At 37.5% G+C, this 23,155-nt stretch overlaps 1 protein-coding gene across 2 annotated transcripts in view; it reads right to left on the minus strand.

Annotated features, from left to right (window-relative positions):
• UBR3 (ubiquitin protein ligase E3 component n-recognin 3) overlaps positions 1–23,155 on the minus strand; it is a 254,192-nt gene that overhangs the window by 40,644 nt on the left and 190,393 nt on the right. For both annotated transcript variants that reach the window (XM_089916715.1, XM_089916716.1), the window contains 3 exons: positions 11,815–11,939; positions 5,340–5,447; positions 5,090–5,215 (listed from right to left, as the gene is read on the minus strand). In XM_089916715.1, coding sequence (XP_089772841.1) covers positions 5,090–5,215; positions 5,340–5,447; positions 11,815–11,939 — 359 coding nt within the window. The remainder of the gene's footprint in view (positions 1–5,089; positions 5,216–5,339; positions 5,448–11,814; positions 11,940–23,155) is intronic.

The raw sequence follows: 23,155 nt of genomic DNA on the forward strand, positions 1-23,155 counted from the left end.
AAAAAGTGTATTATTGGGCTTCCCTGGTGGCGCAGTGGTTGAGAATCTGCCTGCTAATGCAGGGGACACGGGTTTGAGCCCTGGTCTGGGAGGATCCCACATGCCGCGGAGCAACTAGGCCAGTGAGCCACAACTACTGAGCCTGCGCATCTGGAGCCTGTGCTCCGCAACAAGAGAGGCCGCGATAGTGAGAAGCCCGCGCACCGCGATGAAGAGTGGCCCCCACTTGCCACAACTAGAGAAAGCCCTCACACAGAAACAAAGACCCAACACAGCAAAAATAAATAAATAAATAAACTCCTACCCCCAACATCAAAAAAAAAAAAAAGTGTATTATTAAACTCAAGAGCGTCCTGGCTATTAGAAATAATCACTGAATTCATTAGCAAGGTGGCTAAATATAGAAGATTAACGTTCAAAAATTCCAACTGGATTTCTCCATTTTAGCAACATATTGGAAAATGTAATTTTAAATGATTCCATTTACAATAAAACAAACAGACATACACAGGAAACTTTAAAAGCATTCTCTTTGGGGTACGGCACAAAAAAGGATACTGCCTATTACTTTCACTGCTCAAAACAGTACTGGACATGCATTAAGACAACAATAGAGAAATAAAGATTTGAAAGGAAGGGATGATACTGTCATTATTTTCAGATGATATGATACACAGAATACCTAAAAGAATCAACAGGCAAACTACTAGAATTAACAGAGAGTTCAGCAAGTGCTCAGTCACAAGAACATACAAAAATCAATAGTATTATTTTATACCAGCAAGGAGTAATCAGAGAATGTTACAGAAAACAAGATATCATTTAAATAGAAACTAAAACCATAAAGCCTCTAGATTAGCTTTATAAAAAATATCAGACTTTAAGATGACAATTTTAAAATTCTATGAAAATATTAAAAGAAGACCTGAATAAATGGATATAAAAACTATGTTCAATGCCTTAAAACGATAATTCAAAGCGGTTCTCATCTAACAGCTTGTAGGAGTTTGGAAAGATAGTTACGAATTGATATAACATTTATATATAAGAATAAAGGTGCATATATAGCTAACCAGCAAAAAATTTTAGAAAAAAGCATTTGGCAAAAAGATATTAGAAGGAAAAAAAAAAGTGAAACTCACCCTGCCAGATATAATGTCTATAATAAAACCATTGTTAAGAGTGTGCTACTAGTATAGGAACAAATAGGTCAGTAGTATACAACAAAGAACCCAGAAATATAGAAACATGTTAGCATAAGAAATTAGTATGAAAAAGCCAGGTTATTTTATAAATAGATTATTTTGTAAATAGTCTTAGGAAAACTGCCTCATCAAATGGAGAAAAAATTAGATCTTTACTTCATATCTTACTACAAAATAAACTTCAGATTAAATGAAAAATATAAATGTAAAGACAAAACTATAAAAATAAGAGAAGAAAATATAAAATAAGTTTATAATCTCAGACTGGAGAAGGATTTTAAAAATAAGATTCCAAAAGCATAAGTCATAAATAAAAAAGTGATAGCTCTGACATTAAAATTAAATATTTCTGTTCCACAAAGGGCAATACAAAGTCTGTTAAAAGATATCTGCAGGGCTTCCCTGGTGGCGCAGTGGTTGAGAGTCCGCCTGCCGATGCAGGGGACACGGGTTTGTGCCCCGGTCCGGGAAGATCCCACATGCCGCGGAGCAGCTGGGCCCGTGAGCCATGGCCTCTGAGCCTGCGCGTCTGGAGCCTGTGCTCCGCAACGGGAGAGGCCACAACAGTGAGAGGCCCGTGTACCGCAAAAAGGGAAAAAAAAAAAAAAGATATCTGCAAAACTGACAAAGCAATAGCAAGATAGTGACAGAAACCCCAATTTTTTTAAATGCTCAAAGAATAGGAATAGGAAATATACAGAGGAAAATTTAAATGTCTAGAAAGTACATGGACTGATGATCAATTGCATTTATATTAGAGAAATGCAAAGTAAATTAACCATAAGCATATACTTTACCCCCATGTGACTGGCAAATATTAGAACACTGGATAATAAAAGTGCTAGCAAGTATAGGGTAGAAAACAAGAACCCTCACACAATGCAAATGGGAATGTGAACCTTGAGCAGCCATGTTAGAAGGCAAGGAGGCAGAATGTATCCCATACATACATAGGCAATCCCATAGCTAGCTAGGTATAGAATCCAGAGAAGGTTTAAAAGTATACAAAACATTAGGTTCATTGCAGCAGTTTATTTTTTTTCATGGTAGCAAAGATTTGAAGGCAGCCTAGGTGTTCACCAATGAGGAGTAAGTAAAATGTGGAATACACATATATTGGAATACCACTATGAAGAAATAAGAAAGAATTATCTCGAGCTACATGATTAGGTCTAAATGATATAACATTTAGCACGAAGAAAGTAAGAAAGATACAAGATTTATAGCACAATACCAGTTATACAAGTTAAACAAACACAAAATAACACTATATGCAGTTCATATTGACATACACATTACTTCTGAGAAGTAAGGGATAAGATATCATGTGGGGAACAAAGGGAGAATAATATTAGAGGCACTATACTTAGTACGCCAAAGCTGAGGAGTGTGATCAACTGAATTCCGTGCATCTGCACCTCCATCTTTCCTCTCAAAATTGAAAAGATAATTTCAGTTAAAGAAGTGAACAAGGGGAACAATATAAATACTATCAGATGAATGTGGTAAATTCTACCTCTAACTGACTTACTAGCTTAGATGTGTCTTCATCCTTCAGTTTCCTCACTGTAAAGTGAAAACCTAGTTTATAAGCTAGTTAAGAAACAGCCAGCCATTATAAACTGCTTTGTAAATATCTTTGAACAAATAAATGTTTAGTCCTTTCTCCCCCAAATGAAACAAAGGGCTATGAATGAACGATTCCTGAGTTAACTTCAAGAAATAAAGAAGAAAACATTAAGGGAAAACTGCTGAGTGAGTAGATTTGCAATTAGAATCAAAGGGAGCAAAAGAATAAATTTTAATAAAAATTTTTTGGATAAAAGTATGAGATATGAATGGGTGAAACAAAATACTCCAAATGAAAGAAAGTGACATAAAGAAAAACATGTCAAATCCACAAAAGTTAAAAGTAGGCATATATTATACCCATCTATAGCATACTATCATGATTAATAGAAACAAAAAAGCCAAAGTGAATAAAGTAGAAGAGCAAGCAAATATCTAACTGTATATTTATTTCTATATTATATATTCATTTATTTCTATAATTATATACATTTTTATGTATTACATATATACTTAAAAGCAAAAAAAGATTACACAGATGACAGAACTCTAAACAGAAAGAGCAAATTTCTATCTAAAGTTGTAATCTTACTTTTCTCACTTCAGGTGAATATATCTACTTAACTCAAATAATCCAACCAACCCCTCAAATTGAATATATGCAAAATATTTTCATCTCGGCCCACACAAAACTGCTCCATATTCCTCCTCCATCAACTGTACCATAACGGTTCAAATCTCCCAGGCTCAAAAACCAAGTACAGTATGCTTCCTTCTTCTCCCTTGACTCCTACATGTTCAACTAGCTGTCAAATCCTTACTGTTTCATCTCCGAAATCTTTAATTGCTTCCTATCCTCTTCTATTTCTAATATTTCCTTTCCCAACTGGCTTTCCTGTTCCTAGTCCCTCCAATCCTCACAGCTCACAAAATGTCTTATATTGGAATGAGGTTTCATGCTGAAATAAAATTTGAATCATGTCACATTTTTGTCCAAAAACCTTTCAGTGGTCCAAATTCCTTTCATGTGAAATTCAAGATCCACCACAATTTCCCCTTAACCTGTCTTTCTGACACTATGTCACACCATTCCTTTTCATGCCTCCTAATAGATAAATTTCTTCCTTGGTCTAAGTATATTCCCAGTGCTCTACTATAGGCATCGCTGTACACCCAAGCCTTGGACTAATTTTCAGTGCTCAATACAAGAGCTTCTGCTTCCAGGTACTTCTCAGTTTATGGGAGAAAAATACCCTCCAATAAAACAAATGACAACATAAACCAAGAATACAAGAACACAAAGGTAACAAGAACACAAAGAACCACAGCCTTTGGTTTTTAAATGTGAAGAAAGCAAAGCTGATGAAGGAAGTAGTAAATTTTGTTTGATTAACCTTCTCTATGCTTCACATGACAGAAGGAAACATGCTTTTAAGTTCAAATTTAAAAATAAATAACTATGAAAGAAACTATCTAATGGATGAATATTTTTAATTTGTTCAATATCTTAGAATTCTAAATAGAATGTTTTTGGGACAAATGTGCAGAGTTTATCTTGAATCACTTGATAAAAACCAAGCAATCCAAACTATTTAATGCAATGGTCAATTATTTAAGAGAGAAGGAACCATCAACAGCTTAATTCTGATATACCGCATGCAGGCTTCGAAGACCATACATATAAGTGACTTAACTCTCACATCAAATTCCCTGGAAATGAATGGCAGATAACGTCAGGGACATAATCCTATAAACACAGTTTGGTTTACTTACCTTCTGGTTTCCTACTCTGTCACTTTCTTGCCTACTCACACTGACCCTCAGTTTTACAAAATAGATTAAACCAGTGATAATTCATTCATCCAAGTTTTAATTGGCTACAAATTAAATATTTTGCAATTCTAAAATTACATAAATGCCATCAGATATTCAAACAACCAGCTTGCTGACCAACATAACATGACACCCTTTAAAAAGGCTATTAAAAGCCAATGACAATTAGTGATAAATATATTAATATGAATACTATCTTCTGTTCAAGTACTGGGTGTTTATTACCACAGATCTAATCCGAAACTCCTCTAATGTCAAATATTAGTAATATTACCATAAAAATGGGTAGATGTTAACAAATACAAAAGTAACAATAAGAGTAAATATTCTAAATATTAATTCCTTTGAGTTAGACTAACCTATACTTGTATGACAGTTCTGGATATATAATAGATATAAGTATTATATGTCAGTATATTTTTTAAAATTAGATAATTGTTTAAAAAAAAAAAAGGCTCCCTACACTCTACCACAAATTATACCTGGCAGCTAGGTAAATCTTCCCCAAAAAGGTGGTGCTGAAGAAGGCTGGTGATTCTGAGGAAATGTAAGCAGAAGTCCTGTAAGTATTTTTCCGTGGATTCAGGAGACCAAGCAATAGGGCTAATCTAAAGTTAAAAAAGAAAATCAGAACAATTCGTTCTATAATAGACATAACAAACAGTAATATTCATAACGGCAAGAAAATCTAAATTTTTAAATAACCACTACATCTGGTCATAGAGAACATACCGTTGCACACTCCTGCATTCCTTCTTCATGGTATAACTTTCCTTTAGATAGTTCCCTTATCACAAAGCTCAATAAGACTTCATAAGACTTCTCTGCATCACATGTATTCTGGAAAAAATTAAAAATTAATTCCATTAGTCACTGAAAATTACAAAACCATTTACATTGGAAAGAATACCTTTTAATGAGTAGAGTATAATCATGATTTCATTACTCTTCAAGCATGTAAACTTCACTTTCTCAAAATCTGTGTACAACAGTACACCTCTGGATTCACAATGAATTTGGATAGGTGATGAAAGCTATTCCAATACTTCTTTAAAAGACAGCATATAAGTTACATAATACATGTGTAAATGAACATATCTATATCATATCTTTTGTCCCAGTAATTCTCACTCCTGGAAATTCTTCCTAAGGAAATAATCTAAAGAGAAAAGAAGAACTTTATACCCATGACATTCACTGAAGCATTATAATAGTGAAAAATTAGAAATGACCAACAGAAGTGAAGCAATTATTGGACTTGTCTGGTTAAGAATCCACCTGCCAATGCAGTGGACATGGGCTTAAGCCCTGGTCTGGGAAGATCCCACATGCTGTGGAGCAACTAAGCCCATGCACCACAACTACTGAGTCTGCACTCTAGAGCCCACAAGCCACAACTACTGAAGCCCACGAGCCTAGAGGCCGTGCTCCGCAACAAGAGGAGCCACTACGATGAGAAGCCCGCTCACCGCAACAAAGAGTAGGTCCCGCTCACCGCAACTAGAGAGAGCCCACGCACAGCAACGAAGACCCAACGCAGCGAAAACTAAATACATAAATACATTTATTTTTTTAAAAAAGGTGAAGCAGTTACCTAAATTATGCAATACCAGAATATTTTATAGGCAGTAAATATGACAAATTTGAGCTACAGAAAAAAATGTTTATAGAGTGGTGTGCAAAAAACTAATAGAAGCATATATATACTCGTTACAGTGATAAAATCATACATGCATGAAACATAACATGGACCCCAAATTTTTTTCTTTTATAGTTTTACTCAAATTCCTTGAATAGAATTTGTTAAAACACCTTAATGTAAAAATAAATAGGACCAGGCTTCCCTGGTGGCGCAGTGGTTGAGAGTCCGCCTGCCAATGCAGGGGACACGGGTTCCTGCCCTGGTCCGGGAAGATCCCACATGGCGCGGAGTGGCTAGGCCCGTGAGCCATGGCCACTGAGCCTGCGCGTCTGGAGCCTGTGCTCCGCAACAGGAGAGGCCACAACAGTGAGAGGCCCGCGTACCGCAAAAAATAAAAATAAATAAATAAATAGGACCATATGTTTATTACAGAAAACATTAAATAACAATCTACAAATTAATTAAGCTTAATGACTATACTGTTTATAAGAAAGGAAAAAAATGGCTATTTATAAATTTAAATTTATTTCAATAATGTTTTTGCACATAAAGAAATACACTTTTTATATTCACTGAGATATTAAAAGTTGTTGCAAATTACAGGAAAGTATACTCTTAAAGTAATAAGTTTGTTGTGATGTTTATTCATTAACTATATTTTTAAATTTTAAAATTTTTATATTATCTTTTATTATTTATTTATTCATTTGTTTGTTTATTTATTTATTTATGGCTGCGCTGGGTCTTCGTTGCTGCGTGTGGGCTTTCTCTAGTTGCAGCAAGTGGGGGCTACTCTTCGTTGCGGTGTGCGGGCTTCTCATCACGGTGGCTTCTCTTGTTGCGGAGCATGGGCTCTAGGTGCGCGGGCTTCAGTAGTTGTGGCTCGCGGGCTCTAGGGCACAGGCTCAGTAGCTGTGGTGCACGGGCTTAGTTGCTCCGTGGCATGTGGGATCTCCCCAGACCAGGGCTCAAACCCATTTCCCCTGCACTGGCAGGAGGATTCTTAACCACTGCACCACCAGGGAAGTCCCTAACTATATTTTTTAAATAGTAAAATATAAGAACTGAGTAAACACTATGGGATGTAAGTTTATCCTGAATTTTTAAGGCCCTAATAGTCAGGACCACAGAATTTGTTGTTTGATGATACTGTCTTCCTTTCTCACATGTTATTGTGCTCTCTTCAACTAGACTGTAAATTCCAAAATGTCAGGAACTATGCTTTATATCTTCTATGTCTCCCTTTGCATAACAAAACTCTGAGCAACAATACCTGGTGGTTAATTGATGGAATTTATTTTGGTAATGGAGTTTTTGACCTTGGAACTTGCCTGGATGTCTCTCTTTTAATAATCAATTCTTTGCATTATTTTTAAATTACTCCTCTGCTTTCTGCCATATCATGCAGCCATGTAGTGTTATAATGTCCTGAATAAACTATAAAAAGTCCCTGACTCAGCAACTGCTATCCTTGTATCATGTGACCCACCCCACCCCTGCCTAATTAATCAACAGGATGATCACTTGCCAAATATGATGACCTGCAGGTTACATATAATTTACAAGAATCAACATCCCACTGAATATCAAAACAGCAACATGTTATGTTTTTAGAATTGATTTAATCAGAGTACTTCCTGAATAGGCAATTCAAAAGAAAATATTACCACAATTTTGCTGCTTATTAATCAATGTGACATATTTAAAGTTGTGAAAATATACAAGACAGCCTAAAGGCCTAATTCAATATACTCTTTTGAGTAAAAGATTTATAGAGCATAACAACAGAAAAGTATTTCAAGTATAATACTTTCCAAATTATGGGGAAAATATCCTCCAATAAGAAACAAATGATACTCAGATCACCCAAGCAAGTTATTGAGCAATAATTATTTTTTAAATTATTATTATCAGATACATTTTAAGTATTTTTTTTTACTTAAAGGAGGTACTATATCAGATCAGAAAGTCAAATATAATGTAGTAGTCACTGTTTTGTATTGAGAACTCTTCCCATTAGAAGAGTATTAGATAAGAAAATAATTTTATTTCATACATAAGAAGTCTTAGAAAACCATATTTTATACAAGCAATATTTAAATACAGCAAAGAGTAGGCTCCTTGGTAAAGCTAAGAAGATAAGCTTTAAGAAGTAAAGCTTTTCTTTTTTTTTAAATAAATAAAGCTTAAGAAGAGGATTTCTGAGACCATGGATGAAAGACCCAGGATCATGATCAGAAGAATCCTGTGGGGGAAGTGGCAGAAGTATGTGAGTTAAATAAAGAAAAGAATTAAGAGTTGAGAGATGCAACAGATGCTGTTTTGGGTAGATGCTCTGTCTAAACTATAGTGCTTCTAGGGACTTCTCTGGTAGCACAGTGGTTAAGAATCCACCTGCTGATGCAGGGGACATGGGTTCGAGCCCTGGTCCGGGAAGATCCCACATGCCGCAGAGCAGCTAAGCCCATGTGCCACAACTACTGAGCCTACGCTCTAGAGCCCGCAAGCCACAGCTACTGAGCCCGTGTGCCACAACTACTGAAGCCCGCGCACCTAGAGCCTTTGCTCTGCAGCAAGAGAAGCCACCACAGTGAGAAGCCCGTGCACTGCAATGAAGAGTAGTCCCCACTCACCGCAACTAGAGAAAGCCTGCGTGCAGCAACGAAGACCCAACAGAGCCAAAAATAAATAAATAAATTTATTTAAAAAAAAAAAATTATAGTGCTTCTTAAACTTTTTGAGGTGACAGGCCCTTTGAGTATATGCTGGATCCTATGGTCCTACTCCCCAAAACAAAACAAAGGGAAAGGACCCCAGATTAAGAAATCCTGGTATAAAAACTCTTAACAGAAATTCCACTCACCGAAAGATCACAATTTATACTAACTATAATGATGATTTTTCCAAACAACTAAACCTCATTATCAAATTAACTCTAAAATCCCTTTGAAAATAACACAGTACCTATGTATTTTATTTTACCAGATTAGATCTGTTTTCATTGGAATTATCATACCTGAGGATAAGGAATTATAAGGATGAAATGAATGAGACTCAATGAAGAAAGAAAACAAGGAAGGGAGTGAGAGGAGGGAAGAACTAAAGGAAGGAAGAACTAAAGGAAGAGGGAAATTTTTTAAAGGAGGAATGAATGATACAGAATAATTACAGAAATCACAGTGATATTTCATTATTCATAAATATTATTATTTATTACTTATTTATTTATTTATTTGCGGTCCGCGGGCCTCTCACTTTTGTGGCCTCTCCCGTTGCGGAGCACAGGCTCCGGACACGCAGGCTCAGCGGCCATGGCTCACGGGCCCAGCCACTCTGTGCCATGTGGGATCTTCCCGGACCGGGGCACGAACCCGTGTCCCCTGCATCGGCAGGCGGACTCTCAACCACTGCGCCACCAGGGAAGCCCTCATAAATATTATTATTTACAATCCTATATACCTAGATGTTTAGATTTATGGTAGAAAAAGCTAATAATGTGGCAAACCAACCTGCAGAATATCATAATTTTTTGTTTTCATTCACTGAAGCAATTTATATGGCTATAAATTTCTAATTTATGTTCTGATAAGAATCTGCCTTATATTAAATGTTTTATTATTTTTAAAAATAGCTAACAATGATCAAATTGAGAAAGAAAACTGACAGAAGTTACCTAAATTACTTCATGTTCCTTCCATCATAGATTTACAATTGACTAATTTTCTGTCAGTAGGTGTCATTTTAGTGAACAGTCAGATGAATAGATTTAGACCCAAACTATATCAGAAAATGTTTTAAATGTGTACTTTTTCATGGTTAGACAACTTACTAAAGAAACATTTAAACAATGACACAGCACAGAAACCTGTTACACCTGATTTGAATACAAACAATCCCAATATCAGATTAGAGTGCACTCAGAGAGACTAAAAGAATATTTAGAAAAAAGAAAGATAATTGCAGAAGGCAAAATTATCCACAAAACAACTAGAAACAAGGAGGAAAAAATCACTGAAGGAAAAGACAGAAATTCATTTTGTTATTTCAAATAACAGAATTTTAGAAATAGAGGGGCCTTATAAATCATATGTTCTTAATTTCTCATTTACCTATGACAAGGCTGAGGTTCAGAGAGTTTTTATGTCTTGAACAAAAAAGTAATATCTTTATTTAGTGGCAGGAACTTGGCCTAGTACTCAGGTTCAATGGCCAACAACCAGTATCCCTAAATTAAGATATAACAAACTTCATAATGATACTACATTAAATTTCTGTACACATAATCATGATTTGGGACTAAACTAGTGAAAAAAGTGAAGGTTATATTGAATACATTTCATGTATCAATATCTATAATTGGTTTTCTCTCCTTTAATACAAGTAGATATGATTTTAACAGAAACTTTTCAATGAGGCTTAAAACTTCTTTAAGAGTCTATAAACCAAAGAAAAGGTTCAATTTACACTATACTTACTATTTTTTCTTACCAACTTCCCCAAATAAACAGGGAAGTAATCTTCTTATTTCACCTATCTCTACGCCAAACTATTCACTCAGTTGGTTCCATAGTATACAGTTGGTTCCAAAGTATACTTTGGTATACATAGGATACTTTGGTTCCATAGTATCCCATTTGTTTTCAAGCCACTGAAAATACTTACATTTAACTAAACTTGCAGAATTTTTCTAAATTGTTCATATAATTTTAACTGAAAGAGAATGCCTTTAAATTTACTAAGAACTTATATATCTATATATTTTTAAACAAGGGAAAAAAGTAGTTTTTAAAGAGGTATAACTAAGAAAAGGCCAGGATTTTTAAATCTAGAAGTGGTGAGTCAAAAGCGATCTTGGATTGTGATTGGGGATGAGGCAAGGAGAAGATGACAGGTAAGTAAAACAGGTAAGTCTACATACATTTTATTACTTGCTAATTGTGTTGATACAATTTTTATAACTTCTTTAAGTTTAAGGCTTGCAGCAAAAACAAAACTGTCCAGATACAAAGGGGAAAAGGTTAACATTTAGAGATAGATACAGAAGACCTCATTGTGCAAGGAAAACATTTTTAACTTTTATTGCCTGAAGGTGCTCCATTTCCAATTAAAATACTGTTAATAACTCATTTTGTGGACTTCCCTGGTGGAGCAGCGGCTACGAATCCGTCTGCCAATTCAGGGGACACAGGTTCGAGCCCTGGTCCAGGAAGATCCCACATGCCGCAGAGCAACTAAGCCCGTGCGCCACAACTACTGAGCCCGCGCTCTAGAGCCCGAGAGCCACAACTACTGAGCCCATGAGCCACAACTACTGAAGCCTGTGCACCTAGAGCCTGTGCTCCACAACGAGAAGCCACTACAGTGAGAAGCCCACACACTGCAATGAAGAGTAGCCCCCGCTCGCCGCAATGAAGACCCAACGCAACCAAAAATAAATATATCTATTTTTAAAATTATTAAAAATAACTCATTTTGCCTTTCAAACATCTAATCTCATTCATTCATATCACCAACTTAAATAAATTCACCTAACTACTAAATAACAAATTCAGACAAGACACTAACCTTTTTGAGAGCTCCCGTGTGTTTCCAGGCTGACCTATCTTCCTCATTGCATTTAACTGAAAGTGCCACAAGACCTTGCGTGTACAATAGGGTAAAAAGCACCTTCACAATGCAGGTGAAATGGTCTACAAGAGAAAGAGAAGATCATTATTTCTTTGGAATCTAGAAATTTTGTACTCAAGATAATTTCACAAATACATGACTTTCCTTGCATGTGTAACTGGTTTTTGTTCAACACTTAATAAAATAACAATGTGATATTATATTTTCTGCCCAACAGATCTGAAATTATGAAATCAAATTCCCTTTATTCATCTACACAATATGCCAATAAGAGGCTTTTAGCAGAATGAGAAGTATGCTCTGTTTCAACCTCAGAATAACTGTGTACCCTTGGCAAATCCCCTTACTGGGCATCATGTGCTTAATAACAATGTCTGGGAGTCTGAGTGTTTAAAACCAACACTTTATCTGCTTCTAATTTGATATATATCTTATAAAAAATAATACAATACAATATAGAACTTCTAAAGTAAAAAAAAAAATCCCAATACTTTAAGTACTCTAATTGAATTTTAAAACTCAATGAAAACTATAACAGTGCAAAAACAGTAGTAACAATACGTAAAATGCCTTGCACATATTAGGTACTTAATAAATGGTAGCTTAGTCATCATAATTAACGTTTATATACAGCTAATAACTTAGAAAGTATCTTCAAATGTCTCCTTTCAATCCTCGTTAACAGTCTCAGTTGGACAATTGAGCTTCAAAAGATGTGCCTGTGACAACAAAGCTAATAAGCACCCACGTCTGAACTTGAATCCACACAGTTCAGTTATCCCTTCTATTATATTATGCTACTCCCCTAGTAAATAGTTACCACCACTTAATCATTTGCTTAATTCAGAAACTTGTAGACATCCTGGATACCTTCCTGTCTCTTTCTCCCTACATTAAAACAATCACCAAATCCTATCAATGTTTTTAAAATATCATTCAAGTCAGTTCCAACACCCCGGACCATGCTTCCATCGTTTCTTGCCTAGACCTATAAATTCCAGCCTAAATAGTTGTGTTGGGGGTTCCCAAGACCACTTCCGGATTTGATGATTCACTAGGAAGACTCACAAGACTCAGCATATAGTCCTATGATTTATTACAGCAAAAAAACAAAAAAACAAAGTAAAAGAGCAAAAGGAACAGGCATATTGGGTTAAGTCCAGAGGAAACTTTCAAGAGTCCTCTGCCTGCAGAGTCACACAGGATGTGCTTAATTCCCCCAGCAATGTGTTGTGACAGTACATGTTAAATATATACCAGGGAAGCTCGTTAAGAAACTCTGCCCAACGGAGACTGCGGGTGGCGGAGCAGGGGAGCTTCAGAGCAGCGGAGGAGAGCACAGCAACAGGGGTGCAGAGGGCAAAGCGGAGAGATTCCTGCACAGAGAATCGGTGCCGACCAGCACTCACCAGCCCGAGAGGCTTGTCTGCTCACCCGCCGGGGCGGGCGGGGCTGGGAGCTGAGGCTCTGGCTTCCCGGAGCGCAGGGAGAGGACTGGCGGCGTGAACACAGCCGGAAGGGGTTAGTGCACCACGGCTAGCCGGGAGGGAGTCCGGGGAAAAAGTCTGGACCTGCCGAAAAGGCAAGAGAATTTTTCTTCCCTCTTAGTTTCCTGGTGCGCGAGGAGAGGGGATTAAGAGCGCTGCTTAAAGGAGCTCCAGAGACGGGCGCGAGGTGCGGTTAACACCACGGACCCCAGAGATGGGCATGAGGCTAAGGCTGCTGCTGCCGCCACCAAGAAGCCTGTGTATGAGCACAGGTCACTCTCCACACCTCCCTTACGGGGTGCCTGTGCAGCCCGACACTGCCAGGGTCCCAGGATCCAGGGACAACTTCCCCGGGAGAACGCATGGCACGCCTCAGGCTGGTGCAACGTCATGCCGGCCTCTGCCGCCACAGGCTCGCCCTGCATCCGTACCCCTACCTCCCCCCGGCCTGAGTGAGCCAGAGCCCCCAGATCAGGGGATCCTTTAACCCCGTTCTGTCTGAGCGAAGAACAGACGCCCTCCGGTGACCTACACGCAGAGGCGGGGCCAAATCCAAAGCTGAGCCCCTGGGGGCTGTAAGAACAAAGAAGAGAAAGGGAAATCTCTCCCAGCAGCCTCAGGAGCAGCGGATTAAATCTCCACAATCAACTTGATGTACCCTGCATCTGTGGAATACCTGAATAGACAACGAATCATCCCAAATTGAAGAGGTGGATTTTGAGAGCAAGATTTATTATTCTTTCCCCTTCTCCTCTTTTTGTGAGTGTGTATGTGTATGCTTCTGTGTGAGATTTTGTCTGTATAGCTTTGTTTTCACCATTTGTCCTAGCGTTCTATCCGTCCGTTTTTTGCTTTTTTAATTTTTTTCTTAATAATTATGTTTTTATTTTAATAACTTTATTTTATTTTACCATACTTTATTTTCTTCTATCCTCTTTCTTTCTTTCTTTCTACTTTTTCTCCCTTTTATTCTGAGCCGTGTGGATGAAAGGCTCTTCGTGCTGCAGCCAGGAGTCAATGCTGTGCCTCTGAGGTGGGAGAGCCAACTTCAGGACACTGGTCCACAAGAGACCTCCCAGCTCCACGTAATATCAAACGGCGAAAATCTCCCAGAGATCTCCATCTCAACACCAACACCCAGCTTCACTCAACGACCAGCAAGCTACAGTGCTGGACACCCTATGCCAAACAACTAGCAAGACAGGAACACAACCCCACCCATTAGCACAGAGACTGCCTAAAATCATAATAAGTCCACAGACACCCCAAAACACACCACCAGACGTGGACCTGCCCACCAGAAAGACAAGATCCAGCCTCATCCACCAGAACACAGGCACTAGTCCCCTCCACCAGGAAGCCTACACAACCCACTAAACCAACTTTAGCCACTGGGGACAGACACCAAAAACAACGGGAACTACGAACCTGCAGCCTGCAAAAAGGAGACCCCAAACACAGTAAGATAAGCAAAATGAGAAGACAGAAAAACACACAGCAGATGAAGGAGCAAGATAAAAACCCACCAGACCTAACAAATGAAGAGGAAATAGGCAGTCTACCTGAAAAAGAATTCAGAATAATTATAGTAAAGGTATCCAAAATCTTGGAAATAGAATAGAGAAAATGCAAGAAACATTTAACAAGGACCGAGAAGAACTAAAGATGAAACAAGCAACAATGAACAACACAATAAATGAAATTAAAAATACTCTAGAAGGGATCAATAGCAGAATAACTGAGGCAGAAGAACGGATAAGTGACCTGGAAGATAAAATAGTGGAAATAACTACTGCAGAGCAGAATAAAGAAAAAAGAATAAAAAGAATTGAGAACAGTCTCAGAGACCTCTGGGACAACATTAAACGCACCAACATTCAAATTATAGGGGTTCCAGAAGAAGAAGAGAAAAAGAAAGGGACTGAGAAAATATTTGAAGAGATTATAGTTGAAAACTTCCCTAATATGGGAAAGGAAATAGTTAATCAAGTCCAGGAAGCACAGAATCCCATACAGGATAAATCCAAGGAGAAACACGCCAACACACATACTAATCAAACTGTCAAAAATTAAATACAAAGAAAACATATTAAAAGCAGCAAGGGAAAAACAAATAACACACAAGGGAATCCCCATAAGGTTAACAGCTGATCTTTCAGCAGAAACTCTGCAAGCCAGAAGGAACTGGCAGGACATATTTAAAGTGGTGAAAGGAAAAAACCTACAACCAAGATTACTCTGCCCAGCAAGGATCTCATTCAGATTTGATGGAGAAATTAAAACCTTTACAGACAAGCAAAAGCTGAGAGAGTTCAGCACCACCAAACCAGCTTTACAACAAATGCTAAAGGATCTTCTCTAGGCAAGAAACACAAGAGAAGGAAAAGACCTATAATAACAAACCCAAAACAATTAAGAAAATGGGAATAAGAACATACATATCAATAATTACCTTAAATGTAAATGGATTAAATGCTCCCACCAAAAGACACAGACTGGCTGAATGGATACAAAAACAAGACCCATATATATGCTGTCTACAAGAGACCCACTTCAGACCTAGGGACACATACAGACTGAAAGTGAGGGGATGGAAAAAGATATTCCATGCAAATGGAAACCAAAAGAAAGTTGGAGTAGCAATTCTCATATCAGACAAAATTGACTTTAAAATAAAGACTATTAGAAGAGACAAAGAAGGACACTACATAATGATCAGGGGATCAATCCAAGAAGAAGATGTAACAACTGTAAATATTTATGCACCCAATATAGGAGCACCTCAATACATAAGGCAAATACTAACAGCCATAAAAGGGGAAATCGACACTAACACATTCATAGTAGGGGACTTTAACACCCCACTTTCACCAATGGACAGATCATCCAAAATGAAAATAAATAAGAAAACACAAGCTTTAAATGATACATTACACAAGATGCACTTAATTGATATTTATAGGACATTCCATCCAAAAACAACAGAATACAAATTTTTCTAAAGTGCTCATGGAACATTCTCCAGGATAGATCACACCTTGGGTCACAAATCAAGCCTTGGTAAACTTAAGAAAACTGAAATTGTATCAAGTAACTTTTCCGACCACAAGGCTATGAGACTAGATATCAATTACAGGAAAAGATCTGTAAAAAATACAAACACATGGAGGCTAAACAATACACTACTTAATAACGAAGTGGGGCTTCCCTGGTGGCGGAGTGGTTGAGAGTCCGCCTGCCAAGGCAGGGGACACGGGTTCGTGCCACAGTCTGGGAAGATCCCACATGCTGCGGATTGGCTGAGTCTGTGGGCCACGGTGGCTGAGCCGGCGCATCTTGAGCCTGTGCTCTGCAACATGAGAGGCCACAACGAGAGGCCCGCGTACCACACACACAAAAAAATAACGAAGTGATCACTGAAGAAATCAAAGAGGAAATCAAAAATACCTAGAAACAAATGACAATGGAGACACGACGACCCAAAACCTATGGGATGCAGCAAAAGCAGTTCTAAGAGGGAAGTTTATAGCAATACAATCCTAACTTAAGAAACAGGAAACATCTCAAATAAACAACCTAACCTTACACCTAAAGCAATTAGAGAAAGAAGAACAAAAAAAATCCAAAGTTAGCAGAAGGAAAGAAATCATAAAGATCAGATCAGAAATAAACGAAAAAGAAATGAAGGAAATGATAGCAAAGATCAATAAAACTAAAAGCTGGTTCTTTGAGAAGAAAACCAAAATTGATAAACCATTAGCCAGACTCATCAAGAAAAAAAGGGAGAAGACTCAAATCAATAGAATTAGAAATGAAAAAGGAGAAGTAACAACTGACACTGCAGAAATACAAAAGATCATGAGAGATTACTACAAGCAACTCTATGCCAATAAAATGGACAACCTGGAAGAAATGGACAAATTCTTAGAAATGCACAACCTGCCAAGACTGAATCAGGAAGAAATAGAAAATATGAACAGAGCAATCACAAGCACTGAAATTGAAACTGTGATTAAAAATCTTCCAACAAACAAAAGCCCACGACCAGATGGCTTCACAGGCAAATTCTATCAAACATTTAGAGAAGACTAACACCTATCCTTCTCAATCTCTTCCAAAATATAGCAGAGGGAGGAACACTCCCAAACTCATTCTATGAGGCCACCATCACCCTGATACCAAAACCAGACAAAGATGTCACAAAGAAAGAAAACTACAGGCCAATATCACTGATGAACATAGATGCAAATATCCTCAACAAAATACTAGCAAACAGAACCCAACAGCACATTAAAAGGATCATACACCATGCTCAAGTGGGGTTTATTCTAGGAATGCAAGGATTCTTCAATATACACAAATCACTCAATGTGATACACCATATTAACAAATTAAAGGAGAAAAACCATATAATAATCACAATAGATGCAGAGAAAGCTTTTGACAAAATTCAACACCCATTTATGATAAAAACCTCCAGAAAGTAAGCACAGAGGGAACTTACCTCAACATAATAAAGGCCATATATGACAAACCCACAGCCAACATCATCCTCAATGGTGAAAAACTGAAACCCTTTCCACTAAGATCAGGAACAAGACAAGGTTGCCCACTCTCACCACTATTATTCAACATAGTTTTGAAAGTTTTAGGCACAGCAATCAGAGAAGAAAAGGAAATAAAAGGAATCCAAATCGGAAAAGAAGAAGTACAGCTGTCACTGTTTGCAGATGACGTGATACCATACATAGAGAATCCTACAGAAGCTACCAGTAAACTACTAGAGCTAATCAATGAATTTGGTAAAGTAGCAGGATACAAAATTAATGCACAGAAATCTCTGGCATTCCTATACACTAATGATGAAAAATCTGAAAGTGAAATCAAGAAAACACTCCCATTTACCACTGCAACAAAAAGAATAAAATATCTAGGAATAAACCTACCTAAGGAGACAAAAGAACTGTATGCAGAAAATGATAAGACACTGATGAAAGAAATTAAAGATGATACAAATAGATGGAGAGATATACCATGTTCTTGGATTGGAAGAATCAACATTGTGAAAATGACTCTACTACCCAAAGCAATCTACAGATTCAATGCAATCCCTATCAAACTGCCAATAGCATTTTTCACAGAACTAGAACAAAAAATTTCACAATTTGTATGGAAACACAAAAGACCCCGAATAGCCAAAGCAATCTTGAGAAAGAAAAATGGAGCTGGAGGAATCAGGCACTGTGACTTCAGACTATACTACAAAGCTACAGTAATCAAGACAGTATGATACTGGCACAAAAACAGAAATACAGATCAATGGAACAGGATAGAAAGCCCAGAGATAAACCAATGCACATATGGTCACCTTATCTTTGATAAAGGAGGCAAGAGTATACAATGGAGAAAAGACAGCCTCTTCAATAAGCGGTGTTGGGAAAACTGGACAGCAACATGTAAAATAATGAAATTAGAACACTCCTTAACACCATACACAAAAATAAACTCAAAATGGATTAAAGACCTAACTGTAAGGCCAGACACCATAAAACTCTTAGAGGAAAACATAGGCAGAACACCCTATGACATAAATCACAGCAAGATCCTTTTTGACCCACCTCCTAGAGAAATGGAAATAAAAACAAAAATAAACAAATGGGACCTAATGAAACTTCAAAGCTTTTGCACAGCAAAGGAAACCATAAACAAGACCAAAAGACAACCCTCAGAATGGGAGAAAATATTTGCAAATGAAGCAACTGACAAAGGATTCATCTCCAATATTTACAAGCAGCTCATGCAGCTCAATACCAAAATAACAAACAACCCAATCCAAAAATGGGCAGAAGACCTAAACAGACATTTCTCCAGAGAAGATATACAGACTACCAACAAATACATGAAAGAATGCTCAACATCATTAATCATTAGAGAAATGCAAATCAAAACTACAATGAGATATCATCTCACACCAGTCAGAATGGCCATCATCAAAAAATCTCAAAACAGAGAAACTGGTAAAAAAACAAAAAAACAAAAAAAAACTCGAAACAACGAATGCTGGAGAGGGTGTGGAGAAAAGGGAACCCTCTTGCACTGTTGGTGGGAATGTGAATTGGTATAGCCACTATGGAGAACAGTATGCAGGTTCCTTAAAAAACTACAAATAGAAATACCATACGACCCAGCAATCCCACTACTGGGCATATACCCTGAGAAAACCATAATTCAAAAAGGGTCATGTACCAAAATATTCACTGCAGCTCTATTTACAATAGCCAGGACATGGAAACAACCTAAGGGTCCATCATCGGATGAATGGATAAAGAAGATGTGGCACATATATACAATGGAATATTACTCAGCCATAAGAAGAAACGAAATTGAGCTATTTGTAATGAGGTGGATGAACCTAGAGTCTGTCATACAGAGTGAAGTAAGTCAGAAAGAGAAAGACAAATACCATAGGCTAACACATATATATGGAATTTAAGGAAAAAAAATGTCATGAAGAACTTAGGGGAAAGACAGTAATAAAGACACAGACCTACTAGAGAATGGACTTGAGGATATGGGGAGGGGGAAGGGTAAGCTGGGACAAAGTGAGAGAGTGGCATGGACATGTATACACTACCAAACGTAAAATAGCTAGCTAGTGGGAAGCAGCCGCATGGCACAGGGAGATCAGCTCGGTGCTTTGGTATCACCTAGAGGGGTGGGATAGGGAGGGTGGGAGGGAGGGAGACGCAAGAGGGAAGAGATATGGGGATATATGTATATGTATAACTGATTCACTTTGTTATAAAGCAGAAACTAACACACCACTGTAAAGCAGTTATACTCCAATAAAGATGTAAAAAAAAAAGAAAGAAAGAAGAAACTCTGCCCAAGATTTTTATTGGGAGCAGGTCACATAGGTACCCACTGCCTAGCACATTCCAAAGTTCTAGATTCCCAGAAAGAAAGCAGGTATGTTCAGCATAAACCACATTGTTTGTACAGTTTAGGCACAGAGAGCCATTCTTATCAGTGGGATGGTGGAAACTCTCCCAAAATCAAAGTTCCCAGATACCAGTCAAGGGCCAACCTTGGAAGCAGGCCTTTCAAAGGATAGCACTCAGGCCTTCTTTATTAACTCTTTTCTGCACAGTGGTTTATCAGCATTACCTACCCCCTGCAATCTTTTATGTCTGTTTATTACAGCAAGACTCACCTTTTTAAAAGAAGTATTTGGCATCCTTCTACTGGGTCTCTGTTCAAGTGGAATTACTCCCTCCTTGTAACCTGGCTAACTCTTAAATTAGTCAGATGACACCTTAAAAATCATGCCCTAAGGAAAATCTTGCCTAATTTTAAATTTGTGTGTTTCTGTGTGTGTGTGTGTGTGTGTAGTGTGCCTGTGCACACATGCATACACACACACATGCTTTCTCTTACCAATGTTTATGGGTTGGGGTGGGAACTTGATATAAGCTGAGCCAGTCAGAGTACCTATCTGGGATTTCTCTAACTGGAGGCAAAGGGAAGGTGTAAAGATGTGAGTCTGGAAATAGCAGAGGTCATGCTCCTAGTCTATGGCAGAGACTGTCTAAGGCAAGGCTGAATGAAGCAGATCCACAGAGAGAGGGATAGACCCAAGATGGCAAGAACCCTGCTAGCATCTGAAGCCATGGTTCTGGTCATCCCTACAGTTTGGTTATGTGAGTCCATCAGTGCTCTTTCTTTGTGCTTATAAGCTAGTTCTAAATGGATTTCTAAATATCTTAACACCTAACACATGCCAGGTTATAGACAATAAGGACTTGGAGTCTGGATAGTAAGAGAGACAGATGGCTGTATGTATGTACAGGGTGTGATGGGAGCAAACAGAAGGAGGAACTATAGACTAAGGGCAGGGAATAGAAAAAAATTCAAGCCTCCTGCCCCAAAGAGGAGAGTTAGTCTTGAATGATTAAGAGAAATAAGCCATAATAAGGAAGGCAAAGATGGAATGAGGCAAGGAAAGGGGGATTCCAGACAGAGGAAGCTGTTTGTACAAGGGTCACAAAAAGAGCCCAAGACTTACAAAAATTGTAAATTGTCCAATGTATCTAGACTTATGAGTAGCAATCTACGAGAGATGAAGCTAGAAAAGTAATCTTTATGCCGAAGACCAAAGGTTGCAAACTGAGGGTTACCTGTCTGAATGCAGCCTGGAGAGATGTTTGGTTTGTCTTTATCCTGTTTTGTCTTTAGTTACTGACATTTAAAACTCGGATATTTCTTGTAAAAGTCCAGATTTCCACTTACTCTTAAAAAACAGGAAGATCTGACAATACTGGGTCCACATTCTTACATGACGACAGGTATCGGGAGCTGAACAGTAAGTGTTCTCTTCGGCCAAGCATGCATTCTCTAACTTGTCACAGTCCCCAACTCCCATTTATATCAAACCAAAGACATTATTGTTAAGAATGAGTTTAGGCTATGAAGCCAAATTGTCTAGATTTAAATTGACTCTTCTGATCTTAGGCAAGTTAGTTAAACACTCTGTTTCTATTTTTTCATCTGTTAAATGAGGATAATATCACCTGCTTTAAAGGGATTAAGTTAAATGCTTAAAATAGTGATTGGCAATGGCAATCAGTAAATATCTGTTGTTATTAATATTACTATTTACGTTACTTATTTGATATCTGTAAGCATTTGATTTATAGAATCTAGACTGGGCAATGAGAAGTAATTTTAAGCAGGATAGGGATAATATTAGATTTGAATTTTAAAATATTCACTGCTGCTTCTCAGGAGAAAGGGCCTAAAACAAGGCTAGAGGCAAGAACACCTATTAGCAGATAGCAAAAGTACTCTAGCATATGTCAAATTAGATGGCCTGATGGAAAGAATGGGTCGAATTAGAGAAGTATTTAGATGACAGAAATTACAGCATTTGGTAGAGCTTTGGAGGTAGAAAATAATGGTAGACTCTCATTCTACAAAGAGTAACTAGTAGTAGTACTGACTAAAATGGAAAACAGAGGAAGAGAGCAAGTTTGGATGGGAAGAAAATGAATTAATGTTATATATGTTGAGTTTGAGGCATGTGTAGAAATCTGCAGCTCACCACGGAGCTGTAGACTGGAGCTAGAATATGTGGGAATCATCAAAGAATAGGTACAGATGATGCTATACGAAAGAAGGTAAAATTGAGAAGGGGTCAGGAATCAAGCAACAACTCAAAGAATGGGAAGAGGAAGAGGTGAATGAAAAGGAGCCTTGAAAATGAGCAGAAAAAGAGATACAAGGAAAACCAAGAAAGGACGGTATCAAAATTAAAAATAGAGTATCTCATGACGATTAAATGTTTTAATAGAATGCTAAAAATTAGAGAATTTGTCTACTAAGCACAAAACAAAATGATTTTAACCAGTAAGTCATTTACATGGCCTAGAAATACCACTCACATTTAGTTTCTTCTCATTATAAATTAAATAAATTTTTAATTAAAAAGAAATGATGCATTAAAAAATGACAACGACTTTTTAAGCACAATTTTAGCTTTTTGTTGTAGCAAACCACTAATTTTTTTTGTTACTTTGCCTTGACTATCATCATTTTAAAAATATTTAAACTGGAAGTTTAAAGTCACAGATTAAGCTTAAGTTCTCACATTCACTCATTCATTTAAGAAATATTTATTTACTGAATACTTGCCATGTGTGAAATCAATGCATTTTAGGGACTTAGGGAAAAAACAAGGAATCACTCATTTGAGGTGTATACTAAGTCAACAGGTTGCTGTCTTCCAAGGTTAC

The sequence above is a fragment of the Delphinapterus leucas genome, chromosome 8 (genome assembly GCF_059928025.1).
Source record: "Delphinapterus leucas isolate spDelLeu-1000000601 "Yukka" chromosome 8, BTC_Dleu_Yukka2, whole genome shotgun sequence".
In the NCBI taxonomy this organism is placed as follows: Eukaryota; Metazoa; Chordata; class Mammalia; order Artiodactyla; family Monodontidae; genus Delphinapterus; species Delphinapterus leucas.